Source organism: Corythoichthys intestinalis, chromosome 21 (assembly GCF_030265065.1).
Source record: "Corythoichthys intestinalis isolate RoL2023-P3 chromosome 21, ASM3026506v1, whole genome shotgun sequence".
In the NCBI taxonomy this organism is placed as follows: domain Eukaryota; kingdom Metazoa; phylum Chordata; class Actinopteri; order Syngnathiformes; family Syngnathidae; genus Corythoichthys; species Corythoichthys intestinalis.
Genome location: NC_080415.1, coordinates 21,526,349 through 21,547,010, shown reverse-complemented (window position 1 = coordinate 21,547,010; position 20,662 = coordinate 21,526,349). Strand labels below are relative to the sequence as shown.

General features: G+C 38.5%; 2 protein-coding genes across 5 annotated transcripts in view; one reads left to right on the top strand and one right to left on the bottom strand.

Moving 5' to 3' along the window:
* The window catches only part of ankfn1b (ankyrin repeat and fibronectin type III domain containing 1b), a 257,863-nt gene extending 251,513 nt beyond the window's left edge, over positions 1-6,350 (bottom strand). The window contains exons 1-2 of the mRNA XM_057825769.1: positions 6,195-6,350; positions 618-715 (exon numbers count right to left, since the gene is read on the bottom strand). Of these exons, the coding sequence (XP_057681752.1) occupies positions 618-634 (17 nt within the window). The 5' untranslated portion in view covers positions 635-715; positions 6,195-6,350. The remainder of the gene's footprint in view (positions 1-617; positions 716-6,194) is intronic.
* Positions 6,351-8,061: 1,711 nt separating this feature from the next.
* Positions 8,062-20,662, top strand: part of capn15 (calpain 15) — a 74,270-nt gene continuing 61,669 nt past the window's right edge. The window contains exon 1 of one of the 4 annotated variants that reach the window (XM_057825575.1): positions 8,062-8,340. In XM_057825575.1, the coding sequence (XP_057681558.1) occupies positions 8,276-8,340 (65 nt within the window). In that variant the 5' untranslated portion in view covers positions 8,062-8,275. The other 3 variants (XM_057825576.1, XM_057825574.1, XM_057825577.1) reach the window with 3 other exon arrangements.

The following is a 20,662-nucleotide window of genomic DNA, read 5'->3' as shown; positions in this document are numbered from 1 at the left end:
AACATACACTCGATTTGAGTCAAGAGGATACAGTACATACATTTTATATACTGCACCTAAGTATCAAAAGAGGTAGATTAATAAGTTATATTTAAATATATTTAATATTCTTATTATTATTTATTTATTCATTCATTTCAGGCAATTGCATTTATTAAGTCATGCACACTTCATCATTGATGATCATCAACATCATACTGGTATTCACACTCCATGTTCTACTTTGGACTTAAGTCTCACTCTCAATGTCTTTAGCCTTGGCTTACCCTTAAAAGTCTGCGACAAAGCACAGAGCCAACACCGTTAAATACAAGGCCATTTATTCCTGATGGCTTTGTCTCAATGATGCACTGGACACTTGCTGCTCTTTAAAGCCATAAGTCACCACAACAATGAGACAAAATGGAGAGGGATGGGGAACCACTTCATTTCAATAAAATGATTCTCTTGTACTGGTGCCATGTCAGAGCTTAAGAATGGGCAACAACAGTTCCAGGAAATCCCAATATAGAGTCAGGAAGGGCATTTAGTTAAGCGCAATGACGGCATAGTCACAAATTGAATAAAAAGTGTAACCTGGACTTGCAGGCAAATATAGAGATCATGATCTGACTTACTCGATGAGTTGCTCCATTCCAGCAACCCGGGGCTTGAGTGGCTCCCCAGATTTGAGATGGTAGTCCTTCACTTTCTCTATTGAATTGGAAACCGTTGCCTAAGAAAAGTACAAAGGAGGAATTAACTTTTTGAAAGCATGAAGTTATTACCCCTTCATGAAGTAGTCCTATCACCAAAAACACTGCTTTAATAAGCTACCCCCACCCCAAAAAAAAAGTATCAAAGTTGTCTTCGGTTGAATTAACAGTTTGATTTATGAAGATAACAGACCTTAATAATCTAATAACTGGGAACACAATGGGCTTTGCTTGCTTTAGAATGCACCCAACCCACACGCTTAACACTGAAAAGAACAAAAAAAATTCCAGGATGAAAAATGTTAAATGAAGGCAAATTATGCTTGTTATTTGTAAACAAAAGATATAATTCTTTTTAACAGGCATTTAAAAGATAAGTCAATTTTTCCTGATCAACAGTATTGTCAGCTTAAATTAAGTAACTTCGTCCTTATTTCGATCCTTTTTTCCTTCTCAGTGTTTCTTTGTGGGTGGTAAACCATTCAGAACAGCCATCAAGCTTCCACCCAGGAGGAACACTTTACCGTGAATGAAATTAAGATTCTTCATTGTAATGCAGACTAATTATGCAGCGGTGATGCACTTGAACACACAGAGTACGGGTGACGGCAGCTCCCTTGCTCTGAACCTGCATGTTAATTAGGCAGAACATCTGGCTAGAGAGGAAACGTGTTGTCAGGTTGAAGAATGTTCCCTTGATCCAGAGTGTAGAATGATTTCGGAAGGTGAACTTCATATCACTTTGGGACTCTGTTTGTATGTGACAAAGGTGGAACTAGTCACATTATGTCACATCATACAGTAGTATATGCTAAGTGCTCTCTTAAGCCTAAATTTCAGGAGAGTCACATTTTAGAGGCAAAAATCCTTCGAATCAATTACCCAACAAAAAGCAATTAGCAACAAATCATACAACTTAGGAGCCACAACTTGAGTCACATATACTTTGTACTCAATGGTGTTACCAGGATGCCAGGTGTTGGTGGGCATTGGTCTTAACTGGGGGTGTGGGGGGAGGGGGGCTACAATGCTCAAGTAGGTCGAAATCCAGCCTAGGGCTACTGCACCTTAAAACATGTTTTGTTTTCTCCTTGAGATAACTGTTGTGCTTTGGCGTAAACAAATAAAAGTTGATTTGATTTGATTTGACTTAGAACACATCCATAACTGAACAGTATGGACATGCAGGTGGCAATGTTTTTTTAGGTAACCTATTGTGGTTCCTCGGTTTTATTATTATTAATTATAGTTATTCTCTGTTCCACAGACCCTTTGACTCCCTTAGAATGCTTCAAAATGCACCAAAATCAACAGGCAGGTCAAGACAGGTGCAATCTTTGATACCGTGTAAAGACTAATTCCAAATACACTATGTAGCGCCCCCTTGCCGTCATTCTTTGTCCCGCCGACGCTTTGAGCCCTACTTTGACCCCCGCAGAATGCTTCAAAACTCACCAAACTCAACAGCCAGGTGAACACTGGTGAAAACTTTGATAAAATGTAAAAAATTAAATAAATAAATAAATAATCTAAATATGCATAAATGTGTGTAGCGCCCCCTAGGAACAAAACCAACATTTCATTTCTTTTTTTTTCTTCTTTTTAAGGCAAAAGAGGAGGTAACAACACAAAGGTTAAAACTTAGAACACATCAGTACTATATGAATGGGATACCATACGCGGTGCCCAGACTGCAGTTAGCACTGCATCCAGTTTTCTTTGGGTGGGCAGGGCGTGTCCGTTGGTGGGCACTGCCCACCCCTGCCCACCCCAGGTAACGCCCCTGTTTGTACTTGTGTTACTGAGATATACTAACAAGATATCAAATTGGTCCAAAATACATCATTTTTTAAATGTTATGTTCTGTCTAATCAACTGCATTATCGACAAAGTTTAAACCATGTTTGACCAACCATCTGTGAACTAAACGGCTAATGTCTTTGTGGGTTTAAAGTGACAAATGAAATTACATGTTATAGTTATTGAATCTTGTGATAGAGTTGCAATTCTTGAATTTGACATTTTTTCTGATTTGATCGAAAACATAAACAATTAATCCAAATATGAAAAATATTTTGAGCACCCGTTACCATATATTAGCATTTAAAAAACAAACAAACGGCACAGCATCTTGATAATGCAGATATCCATTGTAAAATTGGAAGAATTGTTAAGACTTTCAGATTTTTTTGTTAAGAACATCCCCAATTCCAAGTCCTAATAATGCCTAACGGAAATATAGAAATGTACAAGCAAAGTATATGAACACATGGACATTAGACATAAATGCAATTGAATTCTAACATCTCAAGAGACTTCCAGTCATCAAATCATCAAAAGCAATGTTTCCCAAGTTTGACTGCTCATTTAAAGGGGCACATGTAAATTACAAGTAGGTTTAACGGCAACCCCAAATAGATGAAAGTTGGTAGTTATGTTTAATTTGCAATTAGGATTAAAAAGGGGTTCCTTGAAAAAAAAAAAAAAAAGAACATCCCATCCCCCACAAGCCTGGAAAAAGTGTGAGAACTCCTGTAGCTAACCAGCGCAATAACATACACTGTAATATGGAGCTGTGGGAAGCCGCTGCCTGCCCGTCCCATCAAACATGCATAAGAAACAGATGTAACTTTGATGCAGGCCTGTTAGTGTGGCTCCATAAGCACACGTGTGACTATGCAAGTGTATGTATGTGTGTGTGTGTGTGTGTGTGTGTGTGTGTGTGTGTGTGTGTGTGTGCACATGTGTTTAGGCACCTCTGTCAATGGGCTCGAAAGGCCCTACGGGTGGAAACCAGGCTGCTACATGCACCGACATACAATGAAAGACAATTAATGCAACAAAGTGATGGAATGTATGACGCATAATGTATACGCAATGATCAAGGTGATACGTAGATATACCTAATGGGATCAGACAAGTACTAAGGTTTTTGGGGGGGGTTCTTGTGGGGGGTGAGATAAAAAAATTTTGAAATATAATTTGTGTAGTGAATTTAGGGAAGCTGTGGCGGCCTTACTGTACCTAAAAACTATGTGTTTTGTCATAGGCATTGAGTAAAGGATATGTATGAAAATGTTACAATAAATTATAATGAATGAAAGGGAATTATTTCCATGAAATATTTTTTTAATTATTCAACAATAACAAAGGTTTGAATTTGGACGGTTTGAAAAAAAAGAAAAAAAGTGTTGAACACAATGCTCAACATGGTTTAGACAGCAAGTTTTTTGGCAGCAGGAGAGGATGCAGATATGATTCAAGCATGGCAGCGCTCCACAAAACTGTCATCTCTAAAGCACGCGTACTTGTGAAAACTTCCCTTGCACAAGAGTACAAGCCAGTGAAATAACAATGAGTCACCTGCTTTTGATGAATCACATGCATGTCAGCAGCAAATTGATATGCTTTGTGCATTATCGTGTGCAGCAACTTTGCAAGTAAACAAAGCTAAGCGTATCCCTTTTGGCCATGTGAATTGGCTCGGAAAGGCCCAGAGAATTTATGATTATTTGGCTGCAATGGCATAGGTTTGGTCAAAACATTGGTAGGGACGATATACTATAAAAGCATAACCTGCATCTACACTTTTTGCTGAGGTAGGGACATTTAAAAGACCAAACAGACTGGGTTAACGGGGGTCAGTGCTAAATTTCTCGACATTATGAACCTAATAAATTGATAGGCTAAATGATCAAATGATGTTTTTTTTGTTTTTTTACTAAATATTAGACGTCAATTAATGATTCTAAGCTAATAATGACAGACATTTCGAATAATAAATATAATGACTTAGCTTGTTTCTCTGGCGGGGTTGAAACAAAAGCGGTTGCGAGACGTCTGTAAACGGGGGTCTCCAGGGTAAAACGGACAAATTGAAAATAGTTCAGAGGTTTAATGCGCCATGAATCTGCTATGGCAGCATAGAGACATATTCTTCTATCAAACACAACAGTTCTTTTGGCTTAAAATACAGCAGTTTATTTTAAATCATTTGCTCCCAAAAACAAATAAATACATTCTATTTTCATTGTTTCAGTGTCCCAAAGACATATTTATACGTCTTTTACGTTTTTTTTTTTTTTTTTTTCGTAAGAGACATCTCTGGGTTCTGATTCAACTGAGCTCCAAAGCACAAAGCTGAAAATCCATTTTAAAGCAATAAAACTGGCCACTGGAGGGCAGTAGCACATTGGGTAAGACCTGCAACCCGATTCAACGGCAACGAATGGCCGGGCAGCACGGCCGGGGCGCCGGCGGAAGGATGTCAGGCAGCGGATGACTGAGCAGAACAACCGAGAGGACGCCCGGGATGCCAGGCGCTGGACGACCGAGCAGTGCGACCGGGACCACCAGTGCAGCAGACGATGTCGTTGAGTCTGTGCTGCTCGCCTAGCAGACCCCGCAGAGACTTAAAAACAACAACCTCATCTCTCGGTTATGTGTAAATAAAATGTTACTTTGGTATCAAAAGCTCTATTTGTCTTGATGTTTGTGTTATTTTGTAAAAGGAAAACATTATTCAACTGTTTGGGATGTAAATAAAGCAAAAAATAGCTGTGTTAAGTCAAAGTTGGGGGGGCTACTTCGCGGTTTTTCACTTATCGTGGCGGATTCTGGTCCCCATTAACCGCGAAAAACGAGGGATCACTGTATATTGCTTCTCCAAATCTGACATAAAGTGATGTTCTCTAGGTCACGTTCCTAAATGTTGCTGCTGTTCCTGGTTTTGTTTGTTTGTTTGTTTGTATGTTTGTCCCCCTGGGGGAGAAGTAAAACTGAGAGAAATCTGTTCTAGTATGCAGAATGCATTAGTGAAAAACAAATACTCGGGAGAATGACGGATACGGGATACCTGAAATTTGTTATCCAGCACAAACCAAGTACTTTTCAACTTTCCTACCACTGACCAATTGTATTGGTCACTCTCTATTGTGGAAGCCATGTCATTTCCACATGTGTGCAGGCTATAAAACAGCAAAGGGCCGACTAAAAGCATCCCTTTCCTGGCTATCGCTGGGTCACAAAGTGTCTCATATAAACACAGGACACACCTTAGCCCAACACATAGCGCATATGCCTCTGACTGACCCCCTTTCCCCCCTCTGGACTGCAGTCCCTCCCTGTACTCCTCTTTCCGTTTTGTCAGGAAAAGGTGACCAAAAACGAGATCGCTCCATGCATAAAGCAAAACAAAACCACCTACTGCGCTAGATTTAGAATGTGGACGCACATGGCGAGAATAATAGTAAGGCAGATGTGTACTCAAACTGGCGTCTTTTGTGTTACCCCCAACATGCCTCGCGTTCGGTTTCCCTTAGCATTGTCATGACAACAGTGTACGCAAGCACACAAAAGTTTTAACTTAGTTGACTACCTCAGCGCGTCTCTGGAACTTAAACTTAAAAAGTGTCGATGGAGTGTTTTGTTGGCGTCCCAGTCAGCAACAAGTGCTGCAACAAGTGTTGACAAAAAAACAAGCTGCATCCACTTTCGTACCTTTTTCACGGGAGGGAGATTTAGCCTTCACAAGACCTGTTGAAGCGGTGTTAAAATGATATTCCGTCCACGGGTTTGCTCGAGATATACACTTCCAAAGAAGTTTAGGCGAGATTTCTCCCCGGCGTGGACAGCCGTAAACCCATGCGACATATGAGGTCGCCCGGTGAAATTTCTCCGCCCAGGTTTGTGTTTGGTTCTATGGGAGGATGCTTTGCCCCCGCCCGCTTCACTCGAACCCAGATATAAATCACGCCAACCCCAGACTGCTGGCTGTACCGGCTCGATTCTTCCAGGAGTGTCCACAATTAACTCATTCGCTACCATTGACGGCGATACTCGTCCAATCCATTTGGATTGGACGTCTATCGCCGTCATTGACAGCCAATTAGTTTTAAATTTAGATTTTCAACTTCTCTAGTGATTTAAACCAGGAAGGCTAAAAAACAAAAATCCGAGTCAATTATAATGAATGATTGCGCAAAGGACAATTATCCTAATGAGACGTTTAAGGTCCTCCGAGGGATCATTAGGGAATTTACTGGCCAGCCTTACTAATCCTTTGAACTTGCTTGGTTCAAACAACACGGGTGACACCAGTATTAAGAGATAATCCACACTGAATGTTTCACATGCGAAATTACTCTTTATCCTAATTAGATCTAAATTTCACCGAAGGGAAAAGAGACGGAGAAATTTAGTTGTTTTGTGGAATTTAATAATAACTTTTGATGAAAAGTTATTTTGTTTATTTCATTCTTTTGTATTTGATTAATTAGGCAGCAATGATTCTCAAAATGTGGCACGATAGCTATACATGTGGCACGACAGCACCCTCTGCTTGTGAAATAATCACCGCGAGTACGGTTCAGTTGTTTTTAACTTTTTTTTAAATTCAAATTATTCTCTTTTTTTTTTTCATATAGACCTGTTTGTTTTTAGACGTTTAAAATGATTTGGGTGTCTATCGTTGCCAGTCGGGTATGTGGGTTGAAGAGGAATAATATTCCTGTTTACATTTATTTTATTATATGATATATGTAATTTGTTTATCCCCCCATACCCGACACACACACACAACCTCTGCCAACAAAACCCCAAAACACATCTGTTCAAATTATCTTATCTAGTTTGAGTCTCATTTTTTATTTGTTTAATGATTTCTTACTTCATTGTTAGATTAATTCAGGTTTTTAATCAGAGCATTTAACTACTATAATGTGTATTTGTTGTACAGTGTCCTTGGGTTTTTTGAAAGGCGCTTTGAAAAAAAAATATTATGATTATTACTATATTTTAATATATACATACCGTATATCCACGCACTTTGTTTATTTTTATATTGTGGTTTTCAATCAAATTAAATATCTCGTTAGGATTAAACCTATGCCATTGCCTACTAAGAGACTTTATTTTATCCCCCGTAGGGTTTACATCTTTTACGTTGTACTCGAATTTAAAAAAAATAAAAAATTTAAAAAAAATACAAGAGAACCTCTGCCTGTACAGTGTAAGCAGACTGAATGTTCCTATTTCTGAACATTAGGTGGCAGTAAAAGGCCATTATTTCTCTTGAAGAAAAAAAACGAAAAGCAGGTATAATCTTATTATTTGTATTCAAATAAAAAATAAAGAACTGTATTGTGGATTCAAAATAAGAACATAATCATTTATTTCAAACATTTAAATCTTTATTTGGGGAAAGCATATTCGTATCCGGATATCCTTGTCGTGAGCGTTTGTGTTGAACTTGGGAAACGTAGTTTTCTTTCCTTGTATTCTCGATGTAGTCTTACGTACGCTTACTTCCGTTTCACGAGCAGCAAAGAAATACACTACGCATTTAACCTACACTTGTCTTGAATTTGCTCTCAGTGATTCCGCTTCCTTCTGAGGCTGTTGGAGGTAAACCTATGCGGTTCTCATCAGTTCGCTTCGGTACATGTCGCACAGTGTAAACCCTCGTAAGCGTTTGTCACAAATGTCTGGGACGTGTTCGGTGAGCGGAGAACGCGCTGCCTACGTAGGGAAAGTTCCTTTTGACCGCATCTCGACGCGGGAACAACTTAACCTCTTGATGGATGTTAAAAGTTAGCGCCGCGATCACAAAGACAAGGGACTCATCTGCCCTTTGGTTCGACTTGAGGTGAGCACAACCGACGTTTGATTGGACTCTCGTTAGTCAACTTTGTTTCGCCGGTTAGCGGCTTCGATGGAGATGTGGCGTCTTTGTTTACAAGGTCTCCCGGTCAGCTGGCTACACTGTCAAGCTAATGTCGGTGTATCTGGCACCATTCCTGGGTTACCACTTTGTCCATAAATAGACTGATTATGTGACATTCGTGTCAAATCCATTTAAATGTACGTAAATTCTAAGACGAATGAGATTAAAACGACTTTATGACTAAGTGTCTGGCTGCAAGACAGGGGCAAATGTTTTAAAATGCTACCTGGCTGTACGCTGTTTACCTGAGGCCAGTAACAGCTCATTTGCTTTGTACGTCGAATGAATTACTGCAATTTAATTATGAAACATTACTGGAGAAAGCCTTTGGCTAAATGTCAGTGGGGGGCTTAACAGGGTGCGTTGCTGATATAAGGAAATTCGGTCATGAAGACAACCACATCAAGATTCAGAGTTTAGAAAAGTCCCCCCAACTTAACACAAGGTCATTTTAAGGCTGATACTATTTTCCATAAATTGAACTTCTGTACTACTTGGTCACACTATAGGGTGGCAGGTGTATGAGCTGTCAAACTTCGACCGAATGAAACTTATCATAGTCTTGTACTGTATATCAGGGTTCACCAAATCTGGACCTCGATGCCATCTATCCTGTCGTATTTTCCACGTCTCTCTCCCCTAACACACCTGAATCAAATGATCATGTCATCAGCAACCTCGCCAGAAGCCTGATAAAGATCCTGATTATTTGACTCAGGTGTGTTGGAGGAGGGAGACATGGAAAACACGAAAGGAAAAGTGGCTCCGAGGTCCGGATTTGTTTTGGAGTAGTGAGTCACTCATTTGAGAAATGAAATAATCATTTGGGATTAGCATTTTTATGTGTTTATAAGTGTGTCATTTAAAATGATATGTTTTAAAATGGAGAAACCGTCGTAAGACGTTTGGGGGGTGCTGGAAATCTCAGATGGAGCTCCAGGCAATTGGCTGTGAAGTAAATCCGCCTCTAGTCATTGCATTGTCATGTGGATTGTGGATATATTTGTTTCTTATACAACACAATATTGAATGTGGTGAGTTCTGCAAGTTTTATCAAGCTACAGGTGTTTGGTAGTCAAGGGTAGAGGTCGACCGTTATATCGGCTGGCTGATATATCGGGCCGATATGCAGACTTTTTTTCAACATCATTAACAAAAATAAGCCGATAAATAAGGGTTTTGATCAGGCATCTGTGTGGACAACTGTGACCGTCGCTGACTGACGGTAGGACCCCGGAAGGACCCTGCAGCAGCTTGAAGGCAGGCTGCTATAGGAAGCATCAGGCCTCCCAGTTTTGTAAACATTGTAAGATTTTTTTTAATCTTGCATGAGAGAATATGCAATGTTGCTTTAGCCTTTTAAAGTTTTTACTGAGTGATTTTTACACCTTAAATGTAACTCATAGCTTTAGCATGGCAAGCATCCTCTTTAACTTTTACTCCCACTTGTTTATCTCTCATCGTGACGTCCCAGTGGGTTTAATTATTTGAAAATAATAGGCTGTTCTTGCTGAGTGTGTATAATCATAATAAGAAGTCCTGTGTTCATTGGTTTGGTAGCACTAGACACGATTAATCCTTTAAGTCTCAGGTCATCATTGTAAATTTGAAGCTGTTGAAACAATGTTTTATTAATTGCCTTTTATAATCTACGAGCTAAAAAAAAAAAAAAAAAAAAAAAGTATATCAACCTCAAATATCGGCTTCCAAAGTCTGCTTTGGATATCACCAATCGCCTGAATTTTTTTTCCTATATACTGTATATATCTGTATCGGCAGTTGAAAATCCCATATCGGCCGACTTCTAGTCAAGGGCAAACAAAGCAAGTTGAAAATCCCATATCGGCCGACTTCTAGTCAAGGGCAAACAAAGCAATGCATCACGATGTATTGTTTGCCACATTCAAACACGGTTGGGCTAGCCAATGCAGCCGCAATTTTTCAGAACAAACCTCGATCGTATTGTTCCTGCTTCAGGTGGTCCAGTTTTCCTTTGGGTCAGGAGGAAGTTCTTCAGCAGGTGTTTTTTGCATAATTTTCCAAGTTTTCAGTCTACAATGTGGTGTGAAATCAGCCTTCATCCTTCATTTCCTCTCCATCTCAGGGGAACACATTTGAAATCCAACCTCCCTGTCTCTGTTTGTGGGAATCATACACACAGCTGCTGTATCCAGAGGGACAGGTGGCCATCAGATAGGGGCAACATGGACAAAGAGTTACAGTTAAGGGTTTTGTTGAATTAGTGATATATTTTAGTTATGGCTTTCTGAATAAAACACACTTGATAAGGAAAGTATGACAACAGTGGAAGCTGATTGTTTAAACCTGACGTTGCTTTTTACTGTAGATAAAAAGTTAACCTTGGATCCCTGGGTAAGGGAAACTGGCCTACTTACAGTACCTCATACTAAGGAGAGGAAGTATTACAAAAAGTTACCAAAATGTCATGTAGATGACAAAATCGTGTAGTTGCAAGAGGCAGAATGGATTAGTCATTAGCAGCATTTCCCTTTTTCAGCATTTATCCCCGTCACTGTGAAATTACTCAAGGGAAAAATGGAATTCATTTTTGCTCAATAATGAATTCTTTATTATTATACAGATTGCCTTTCGTTTCAAGGTAATGGAAACTTTCCACTTGTGAAATTACAACTTTTTACCATTTTTTTTCCTCATGACAACTTTTTCTCAGAACATGACAAATGTAATCTGCTAACCTTACAACACTAATTTTGTAAAGTTTTGGACAAATGAATATTAATGTAAAAATATGTCCGTTTCGTGAATCATAACATTTTTTTCTCCTTAAGAAAATGATTAAATGAGAAAAATCTATTTCTCTGTACTTATATAAAATCTATTGTTGCAATTATACCGTCATCAATCTTTTATCCCTGCCACGCCCCCACAGCCTAAATGGATAGGGCTTCTATTGCTGCCAATGTGTTAATGTAAACAGAAAGTAGGCCATGTCCCTTCCTCTTACTTTGTTATTGATTAATATTGATATTTTTTTTGTAACTGTTGTTTTCCTAGGTTTATTCATTATTCTTATTTTTTTGTCTCTTAGAATAACGTTTCCGCTAATTTTAACGTATCATTGAAATCAGACTTTATTCTCAGAACTGTAACTTTATTGTGTTGCTCTTTGTCTTTTTTTGGTTCCACGCAAAGAAACAACAGGCTAAGCATTATTACTATCTGCTTTTTTATATGACAAAGCCATAGGAGCGGATTTACCAGATAAACCTGTTTGTCAGTGAACAACACATTAGATAAAGGAGCTAGTCATACTCATAAGAGAGACGATAACCAACATGCTTTTTCTTCAGAAAAAACAGTCATTGTTCCAGGCCCGGTAAAGACTAATCATTAACAAGCTGAGTTTCATGCAATGGAGACGTTCCGGCAAATATGTGAGTCATGTAATGTTCTGATTTTACAGCCCGTGTACCTGGTTTCTTATATTTTAAATGTGTTCTCTTCCGGGTGAACAATGAATTCAGTGAAGGAAGTAGAGAGATTAAGAATGAGGTCAACAAAGTGATATGAAGTGGAAGAGAGAGGCGAGAGGGAAAGTTTGAAGGCTTATCTCGGTAATGTGAAGGGACAGCTGAGTGGTGATGAGCAGTGCGGTCACCACCATTTTCTTGTTAACCCGTTGGTAGGCTTCGAAAAACATTCTTGTCTTGATTGCGTTTTCTACCGTGCTGTAGACAGAGTGATCGACAGTTGGTTTGATTTGAGGCATATATATAGGTGTGGATGTGACAATGCAAAGGTTTAAAGAGAACCTCGGACTTAAAGACCTGTAGGCTCTAATAAGCCACAATTGTTCTATTTTACTAAAATATGTTACTAGAAACACGTATATTATTGCCATCAAATTAAAAATCAATCTATATTATGTAGTACATCTTTTGACCTACGGAGGGCGTCATGTTTTACGCGCGCAATACACGCTGGGGGTGATGACGCGGTTGGGTTAGACTGGGAGAATAGCTGTGCTCGCTACCAAGCGAAGCTAGTATGACGACTGACATGATTTTGTCACATTTTGCTGCTGGTCAGATTGTTTTGTTAGAGATGTGTGATGAGTTCCCAAAGTCGTACCTGCATCCAATTCCAGCTCAACAGCAGTGTCTTTTAACCGATCCTAGGCGGCTTACCGAGATATGGACTTGCTGCCATTTGACAGTTTGTATATCCCTTCATTGCTAGTTGCATCATTGCATTGTTTTGGGGTTTTTTTTCGTTTGTTTTATGTTTTTGTTTTTTTTGTATTGTTTTTTTAATTAATCCCGATCTACTATCATGGACCCTTTTTGTGTCTCCCTTTTCACGATTGCGTGTTTTGTGTGTTCAATAAACCCTTTTACGCAATCCCTATGTTATTTTTGTCTGCTTGCTGTCTGAAGTGAGCTGCGTTTTCTAATTCTGTGGTCAAGCCAGCCGCACTTTCTTTTCAGTTGTGTTTCCCTTTCAGGTTTCACCGCACAGACAGACAACGCATGTGGGTTGCAATTGCTTTATAAGAAAAATCATGACTCTAACGTTGCGCGGAAGTATAGTCCTGTGGTGTTCGTGGTCGTCTGTTGCACCGTAAATGCCTGTTCAAATCCCACTGGAGACCTTAATTTAATTGCTTTTGCTGCTCTTTTTGTGAAATATCAACAGTGCTGTCCTGCTCATCACTTTTCCGGCCGGGTTCAAATTGAAAGCAGAACCGACGACATGTTTATGTCGCTAACGAGTGACACTGTGGAAGTACGGCGCAGAGTGCACTGCGTCGTCAACAACAATGGCGACATATTAGTTAAACTAACTTTTCAAATTTTATAAAAACGAAAACATTAAGAGGGGTTTGAATATAAAATTATTATAACTCATACTTACATTTATTTTTTTTTAAGAAGTACAAGTCTGTCAGTGGTTCCTGTTAACATCAGGTTTGGCACTGTTGACATTGTAATGACAATTTAGAGCAATATGCAATGTCAGTGCCCAGTATTGGTACTCAAAAACGTATGTTCTTGTCACCATGCAGTGTAAAAAAAAGTGATATCAATGCAACTCATTTATTTATTTATTCTAACAGGCATTCATCATAAATAATACAGACTGCCTTGATAGCATGCAAGATTGAACAATGCTGTCGAGCTATTTAAATGGGCTTTGTGTATTATTAATAAGAAAATTAGTTTTTACTTTCTTTAAAAAAACAACAACAAATATTAGTACTTCTACTTAAGTCAAGCGAATAAATACTTTTGCAAGATCTATATATTTTCATAATGGCTAAAAGCTCAATGTAAAATTTCCTGACAAGCAGGTTCTCTCTGCCGGTCGGCATAATGCGCATGCGCATTTCTCACTCTCCAGTAATCCGCTGCTTTATGTGGAGATCGCATCCGCGCTCACTGCGCTCTCGTCGGCGAGGTGGGAAAAAAATCATGTGGCAAGACACAGAGAAATACAAGGGGATGACACAAGTGTTCAAATAGGACCCACCCAAATGGAGCCATTTGATACACGCGTGGGACAGAGCGACGCGAACACAAGAAGTGGTGCTGCTGCATCCAAGGAGAAAACGGCGAGACTGGAGCGACCATGCCTGCTTGTAAAATGCATTTAACGTTAGCATATGACGCCAGTGACTGTTTCTACAAGGAACCGATCGCCTCCCAAAAGGGATCCGGTGGGAGATCTTTTAATATTTCACTTGCCGGTTGCTGGGTTAACCACGTTTTCTTCAGGATGCGTGTCGACTGCATGAAGACGCGCTAACTGGCCCCTCTACTGTACTATTGAGGAGGGCGGTCAAAAGCATGCTTTTTTTTGTGTACAATCTTTAATTGGCTAAATCTGAAAAGTGAGCGTGTGTGTTTACACTGACAAATGCACACGTAACAGGCCAGCGGCAAACTGATCAGCTGATCTGATCCTGGCTTTACTGTACACCCCATGACAGCATTTGCATCTTTATGACACTTGTTTTACTGTTCTTAATGCAAATGGGGTTTCTTATCGTCCTACTAAACGTCACTTGTCGGTTTTTAAATTGCACTTTGCCATGATGAAAACCAGTCTTGCAGAATTTACAGGTATAACTGGTTTGGCAATGGGCTCGAACAGAAATTTGGAATGTTATCCCAGCCTGAAAATGAGTTTTTAAACAAATACACCGTTGGTGTGTTGGTAGATAACAATATTAAACCAGTTACATTTTTACCAGCATCTCTTTTAGTTGTTATGTAATCATAAGTTCCACTTGGGTGGAGTTCCTAAATACCTTAAGCGTGGGAAAACGTTTCCCATTAGGATTAGACCCACGGATGATATGCAGCTGTGGCCAGTGAGGTGGTTCTGCTTCAGTCCAGCTGTTAGCCAGACCACATGTCTGAAAGATGAGATTTTGGAAAATTAGCATGCTTGTAGTTCTGCCAAACACCCTCCCCAGAAAATGCAGCACATTGATTTTCTCTTACTGGATGTAACTCAAGATCCTTGCCGATATTGACTGTTTGCAACTGTCTGCGTGGAACACGAGGCTAATGTTGATGGCCTCGATGAACTTGATATTTCCAACGGGCATTGACAGTGAAAGCGGCCTATTTCTCTGAAAGAAGGACCAAGTATGAGCCTGCACAGACTGGCGAGGCATGTCCAAAGGTATGCGGGAGGAATCAAGATTGGCACTGTGGAGGATCGCCTAAAGTTAATAAGACTAATAGTTAGAAAACATCCCTGTAAGAATTTTTCCAATGGAATGACAGATTCAGGTGTCTTAGAACTTCAATGAAGACTTGCTACTGATATTGGAAACTTATTAACTGAAAAAACAAGGTGGTTCTGACACCTCCTTCTTCAACTTATTGTTCCTATCACTGCAATGATGGGGAGCTCGGCCTCGTCCCTCACCACAGAGACCGAATCTGATCATGGTTTCCGCACCAACCCCTACCCATCGTCACCCCCGGTGGGCTGGCTCAGGACTAGTCACAGCAGCCCAGTGTGGGGCACCACCTTCATCACACGCCAACAGCAGCAACAGCAACCGCCTCCACGGCCTCACCGAGAGCGCAGGTAAGAGCCAACAAGGTCAAAAGCATCTGGGAACTGGAATGTCTTCTGACAATGGAATATAGGCTCTAGTTATTTTTTTTTCAGTTTATGCAACGAAATGACAATTGTAATCACCTACAGGAGTCAATATCGCTGTAAGGTGCCTTTTGAGACTTCCCCACTGACTTCACTGGAAAAAAAAGTTTAACTTTTCCATTAATGTTCATGTAGACTGTATTAAGTAGATTCCTATAATATATGGATATTGATGAAGCTTTCTTACTTTTTAATCAACTCATTCCCTGACCACCATTTGCAAAGCAACATTTCCATTAGGGTTGCAGCTATTGATTATTTTAGTAGTCAATTAATGGATGAACTAGTTACATCGAATAATCGAGTAATCGGATAAGGAACATGAAAAATTAAAATACCTGAGCTGAGCCTCAAATGGTATAAAAAATAAATACATGAGGATCTATTTGCGACAAAAGAACAATTGGCTAGCTTACATAGCAAAATTCTGCTAGTTTAAAAGCTATAAAATGCTAACTTTTTTTTTTTTTTTTTTACAATGCTCTTAACAAATGGTTCAGAACATATTCCCACAAAAAACGGCTAAATATACCTACAAACTAACTTACAAATGCATTAAAAAAAAAATTGGTTAAAAAAAAACCCTTAGCTTATGTTGGTCTTAACAGGGAGCAGCTGGATTCAACCATGTCAAATGAGGCAGAGTAGAGGGCAGTGTATCCACCCACATCAATAAAACTAAATGCAAACACTTTCAAAATTAACCATTACAACGCCACTTTAATTAAACGATTACTCAAAGCAGCAAAATTTAAATCGAATCTTTTATTATAATCGAATACTTGAGTTAATCGATTAATCGTCGCAGCACTAGTTTCCATATTTCCACCCATTTTATAGCATTTGGCGGATCTTTCAAAACTCAGAATTTTGTGACAATATGAGCACTGAATCCACCAACAAAACTATTTTTTCCCAGTCTAATTAATTAAAAGTAGAACACGAGTTGATTTTGTTGATTCTGTGGCCTAGATATAATAAAATTGTCCAATAGCATCCTGAAGTATTTTACTAATGTCCATATGGTTTACTGGCAAACTAGTTATGAGAGTTTTGTGATCTCCCTACTATGGATCAACTTAAAACCTTATCAAATCCTAGTCTGTATTTTCATGTTATTTTTCTATCTTGGACTTAAAAGCTGGCTGAGCTGGATTTGTAAACTAAAATCCCACCCCTTGGCCTCTACAACCGCAGCTGCATATTATGGGCTGTTTTGGCAGTGGTGTCGATGGTTTCTCCCCGAGAGGTGATTGATCTGACTGTTTTGAACCCAGTGAAAACAAGCCCAAGGGCGGTCGATTAGAATATGAGCTTTTATTAAGCGCGGACCTACCCCTGCCTCATTTTCTTCACTTATTTTGGGCAGTTAATGAAAAATTCCACAGAGAATAAACATTCTTAAAGACCCGGGCAACACTTCTGGCCCCTGTTTGAAAGATGACTGTGTCACCATCATCACTAAACATCAAAATAATAATAGAACAATATACTGTAATGTATGTTTATGCAATGTTGGAAAAGTTAAAAAATAATAATAAAATGCTCTTCTTCTGTTAGATATCGTCAATTCAAATGTGACATAAGATGAATTGATAAGCAGAATATTCCGCAAGCATGCATATGGTTTCTTGGAATCGAATAATTGGGAACTGGGTAGGCTTGGACAATATATCGTTTTAATATCGCGATCGCGATGTGCGCATACGCAATAGTCCTATCGCAGGATGTCTGATTATTATTATTATTTTATTTTTTATTTTTTTTTGTGTGTGTGAACACATAAACTTTTGGTTTGCTTTATAAAAGCAGCAAGTGTGCCTAGACGTGGCTTCCTGGAACCATTTTATATGCAACAATCTTCATCATTCACAGATTTTTATAAGAAATGAATACCGTATTGGCCCAAATATAAGACGGCCCTGATTATAAGACGCCCCCCTCTTTTTCAAGACTCAAGTTTGAAAAAAAGACTTTTTCAACACCGAATATTTATACAGAAAATAATTACAGTACATCTGAAACAAATGATTATGACAACATATTTGAGAGAAAAAGCATGTTATTTTGCCTCATTCAGATCTTAATATCTGAACATTTAAATATGTAAACTAAAGTGCAATCACATTTGTAAATGAATGGCTTCTGGTTTTTGAAATGTAAATAAACCAATCTATTGAGATAAAACAACAAAATTGCAATAACTGAATTAACCATCAAAGTGACGTCTAACTGTAACTAGTCTTGAAACAAATCTGAATAAGGAAAACATTGCAATAAAATAATGCAAACTGGTTAAACTTGAGAGTGGCTGAGATCTTTCATGACAACATCGCTTTAATGATATCTGGTGCTATCTAGTGTCGTGAATGGGTATAATGTCTAGACGACGAATATAAGACGACCCCCACTTTTTCAGTTTTATTTCAATGCAAAAAAGACAGTCTTATATTCGGGCCAATACAGTAATAAATAAATTAGGGCTGCAGGTATTGATTACTTTAGTAGTCAATTAGTCGATTAACTAGTTAGTGGTTAATCGAGTAATCGGATAAGGAACATAAAAAATTCGAATACCTTAGCTGAGGCTGAAACGGTATAAAATTAAAAAAAAAAAAAAAAAAAAAAAACATTAAAATCTAAGTAAAATAAAAGAAAAATTACATAGCAAAAGTCAACCAGCTTAAATGCTATGAAATGCTAACTTTTTTTTTTTTAACAATGCTTTTGACAAATGGTTCAAACACATGTTCCCACAAAAAACAGCTAATTATACCTATCAACTAAATTCAAATAAATTATTAATGCATTAAATAAAACATTAGCTCAAACAAAAACTTAGCTTATGTCGGTCTTAACAGGGAGCAGCTGGATTCAGCCATGTGAAATGAGTTATGTCGTATTCACTGTTGCCACTAGAGGGCAGTGTATCCACCCAAATCAATAAAACTAAATGCAAACACTTTCAAAACCAACCATTACACCACTGTATTTAAACGAATACTTGAAGCAGCAAAATTTAATTCGAATCATTTTTTCTAATTGAATTACTCGAGTTAATCGATTAATCATTGCAGCACTAAAATAAATGAATACAATTAAAGTTTATTGAAGCACCTTAAATCTATAATGCAACAATAAAACATTACAGAAATTAAGATAACATTTTTAGAATGAAGAATGATAAATTGTTTAAAGAATAAAGGGGAAAAAATGAAGAATACAAGGATAAATGAAACAAACAAAGGGGAAACTCAGGAAAAACAATCTAATAAAATAGTGAATGCAATACACTAATACAAAAAACATGGTGAGTCAACCAGTCTTCCCAAACAGAGCTATCCAAGTCATCTGGTGAAAATTCTTCTAGTTTTAATTTTGCAATATATATCGCAAACACCCAAAAAATCGCAATGCGAGTTTTTCCCAATGTCGTTCAGCCCTAGAACTGGGTTTAAAAAATATCTGTTGTTTAATTCCCAGTTGGTCAACTCTATTACACTTATAGGTGTTACCCCTTGAATAATGGTAGCTACAGAAAATATATTTTCAAAAGAAGGAAATGTTTTATTGAAAATATATTTTCAAAAGAAGGAAATGTTTTATTGAAAATATATTTTCTACTTGCAATGTTACATTACTCTGCTTTAAAAATATGTCACCTTAGAGAAATTGGCTGTCAGCCTGTCAGTAGTTTTCACGATCTTTGGTTTGCACTTTTTGCGGGCTTTTAATCTTGTGATTTTTTTCAACCACCGTCTAAGGAATACATTGGAGTATTTCCATTTTTTAGGCTTTTTTTTAGATCATGTCAAGTGCAGCAAGAACAAGCACTAAATATCGACCGCCTGTAACGCACCAGAGTTGTTGCAGAGTCACTCAGAGCATCTTGGCCCCTTTTGTTCGTTATTGATATTCAGAGAACCCGATCACATTACCCAACAATGGATTCCATTATTTATTCAGCATCAGTTGCCCGGTTGGGCTTTCATCATTCCTAATACGTGCTGCTCACAAGCAAGTTTCTTTACATTTAATACTGAATACTGGCGTGGCTTCTTTGGTTAACTAGTTTTAGCCCATCTTGACCTCCTTTTACCCTCCAACACAGTATATCCTTTAGATTTGTACAGTTATTTAAGAACCAGAGCCAACATGTTTTAATTGCAAAAAATATATCGTACATTGCACAATATATTGTGCAACAGATACATCTGCATTCTGATGAAATCAGAACATTGCACACTCTTTCAACAGTACTGAGTACTGACTACACAATGCTGTGTCCGCTTTTAATATTGTTAAGCAAGCTTTGATGAACTGTAACAGAGCATGAAATATAAAAACAACACAGTCAGCTTTGCGTGAGCCCGTCTTGTGGGTTTTATTCTTGAACATATTTTCCTGGGACAATGTCCTCAGCCTTATTTGTCTGTCGAGAAAAGACGACGCAAGCTTCAGCCTTGAGTAAGTTTGCATTGTGATTTTTTTCCTCTTTCATTCAGCGGTCCATCGACTTTTGGGAACTGTTTGTGTGGAATGAAAGTGTGCCGAGCGAGCATCAGTTCACAATACAAAACACATGCAAATACATGACATCCTTTATTCAGTTGTAGCAACCATGTTTCATTTTTTGTTGTCTAGAAACAGGAATTCATTGCAGCCTAACAATATGAGGCTGGAAACAAAAGACTCTGCTTTCCCATATAGATATACGTAAGGAACAGCATAATTTTATTCATTGTGATTCCTAATGACTCTGAAAACCCTGAGCAACAAATGTCTCTTATTCTCCCTGCATATAGTCGATCGTAGTGACGGTTCTCTCTCAGGATGATGGATGATTGCCTTTATCGCCCCTCCACTCTATGGGCTTTCCTATCCTTTTTAATTGGATTAAAACTGTCCAACAGTGGACTGGAGCAGCATTGCCACTAGCTGTGCCTTCGTCGGGTTTTTTTTGTTTGTTTGTTTGTTTTGTTTTGTCGGGAGCTGGCTGATAAAGATGGGGTCAGGTCCTAAAGCACCAGAACATATTTGGCATGCATCTTAAGTCGTGGCTGTGTAGCTTTGCCTACAAGAC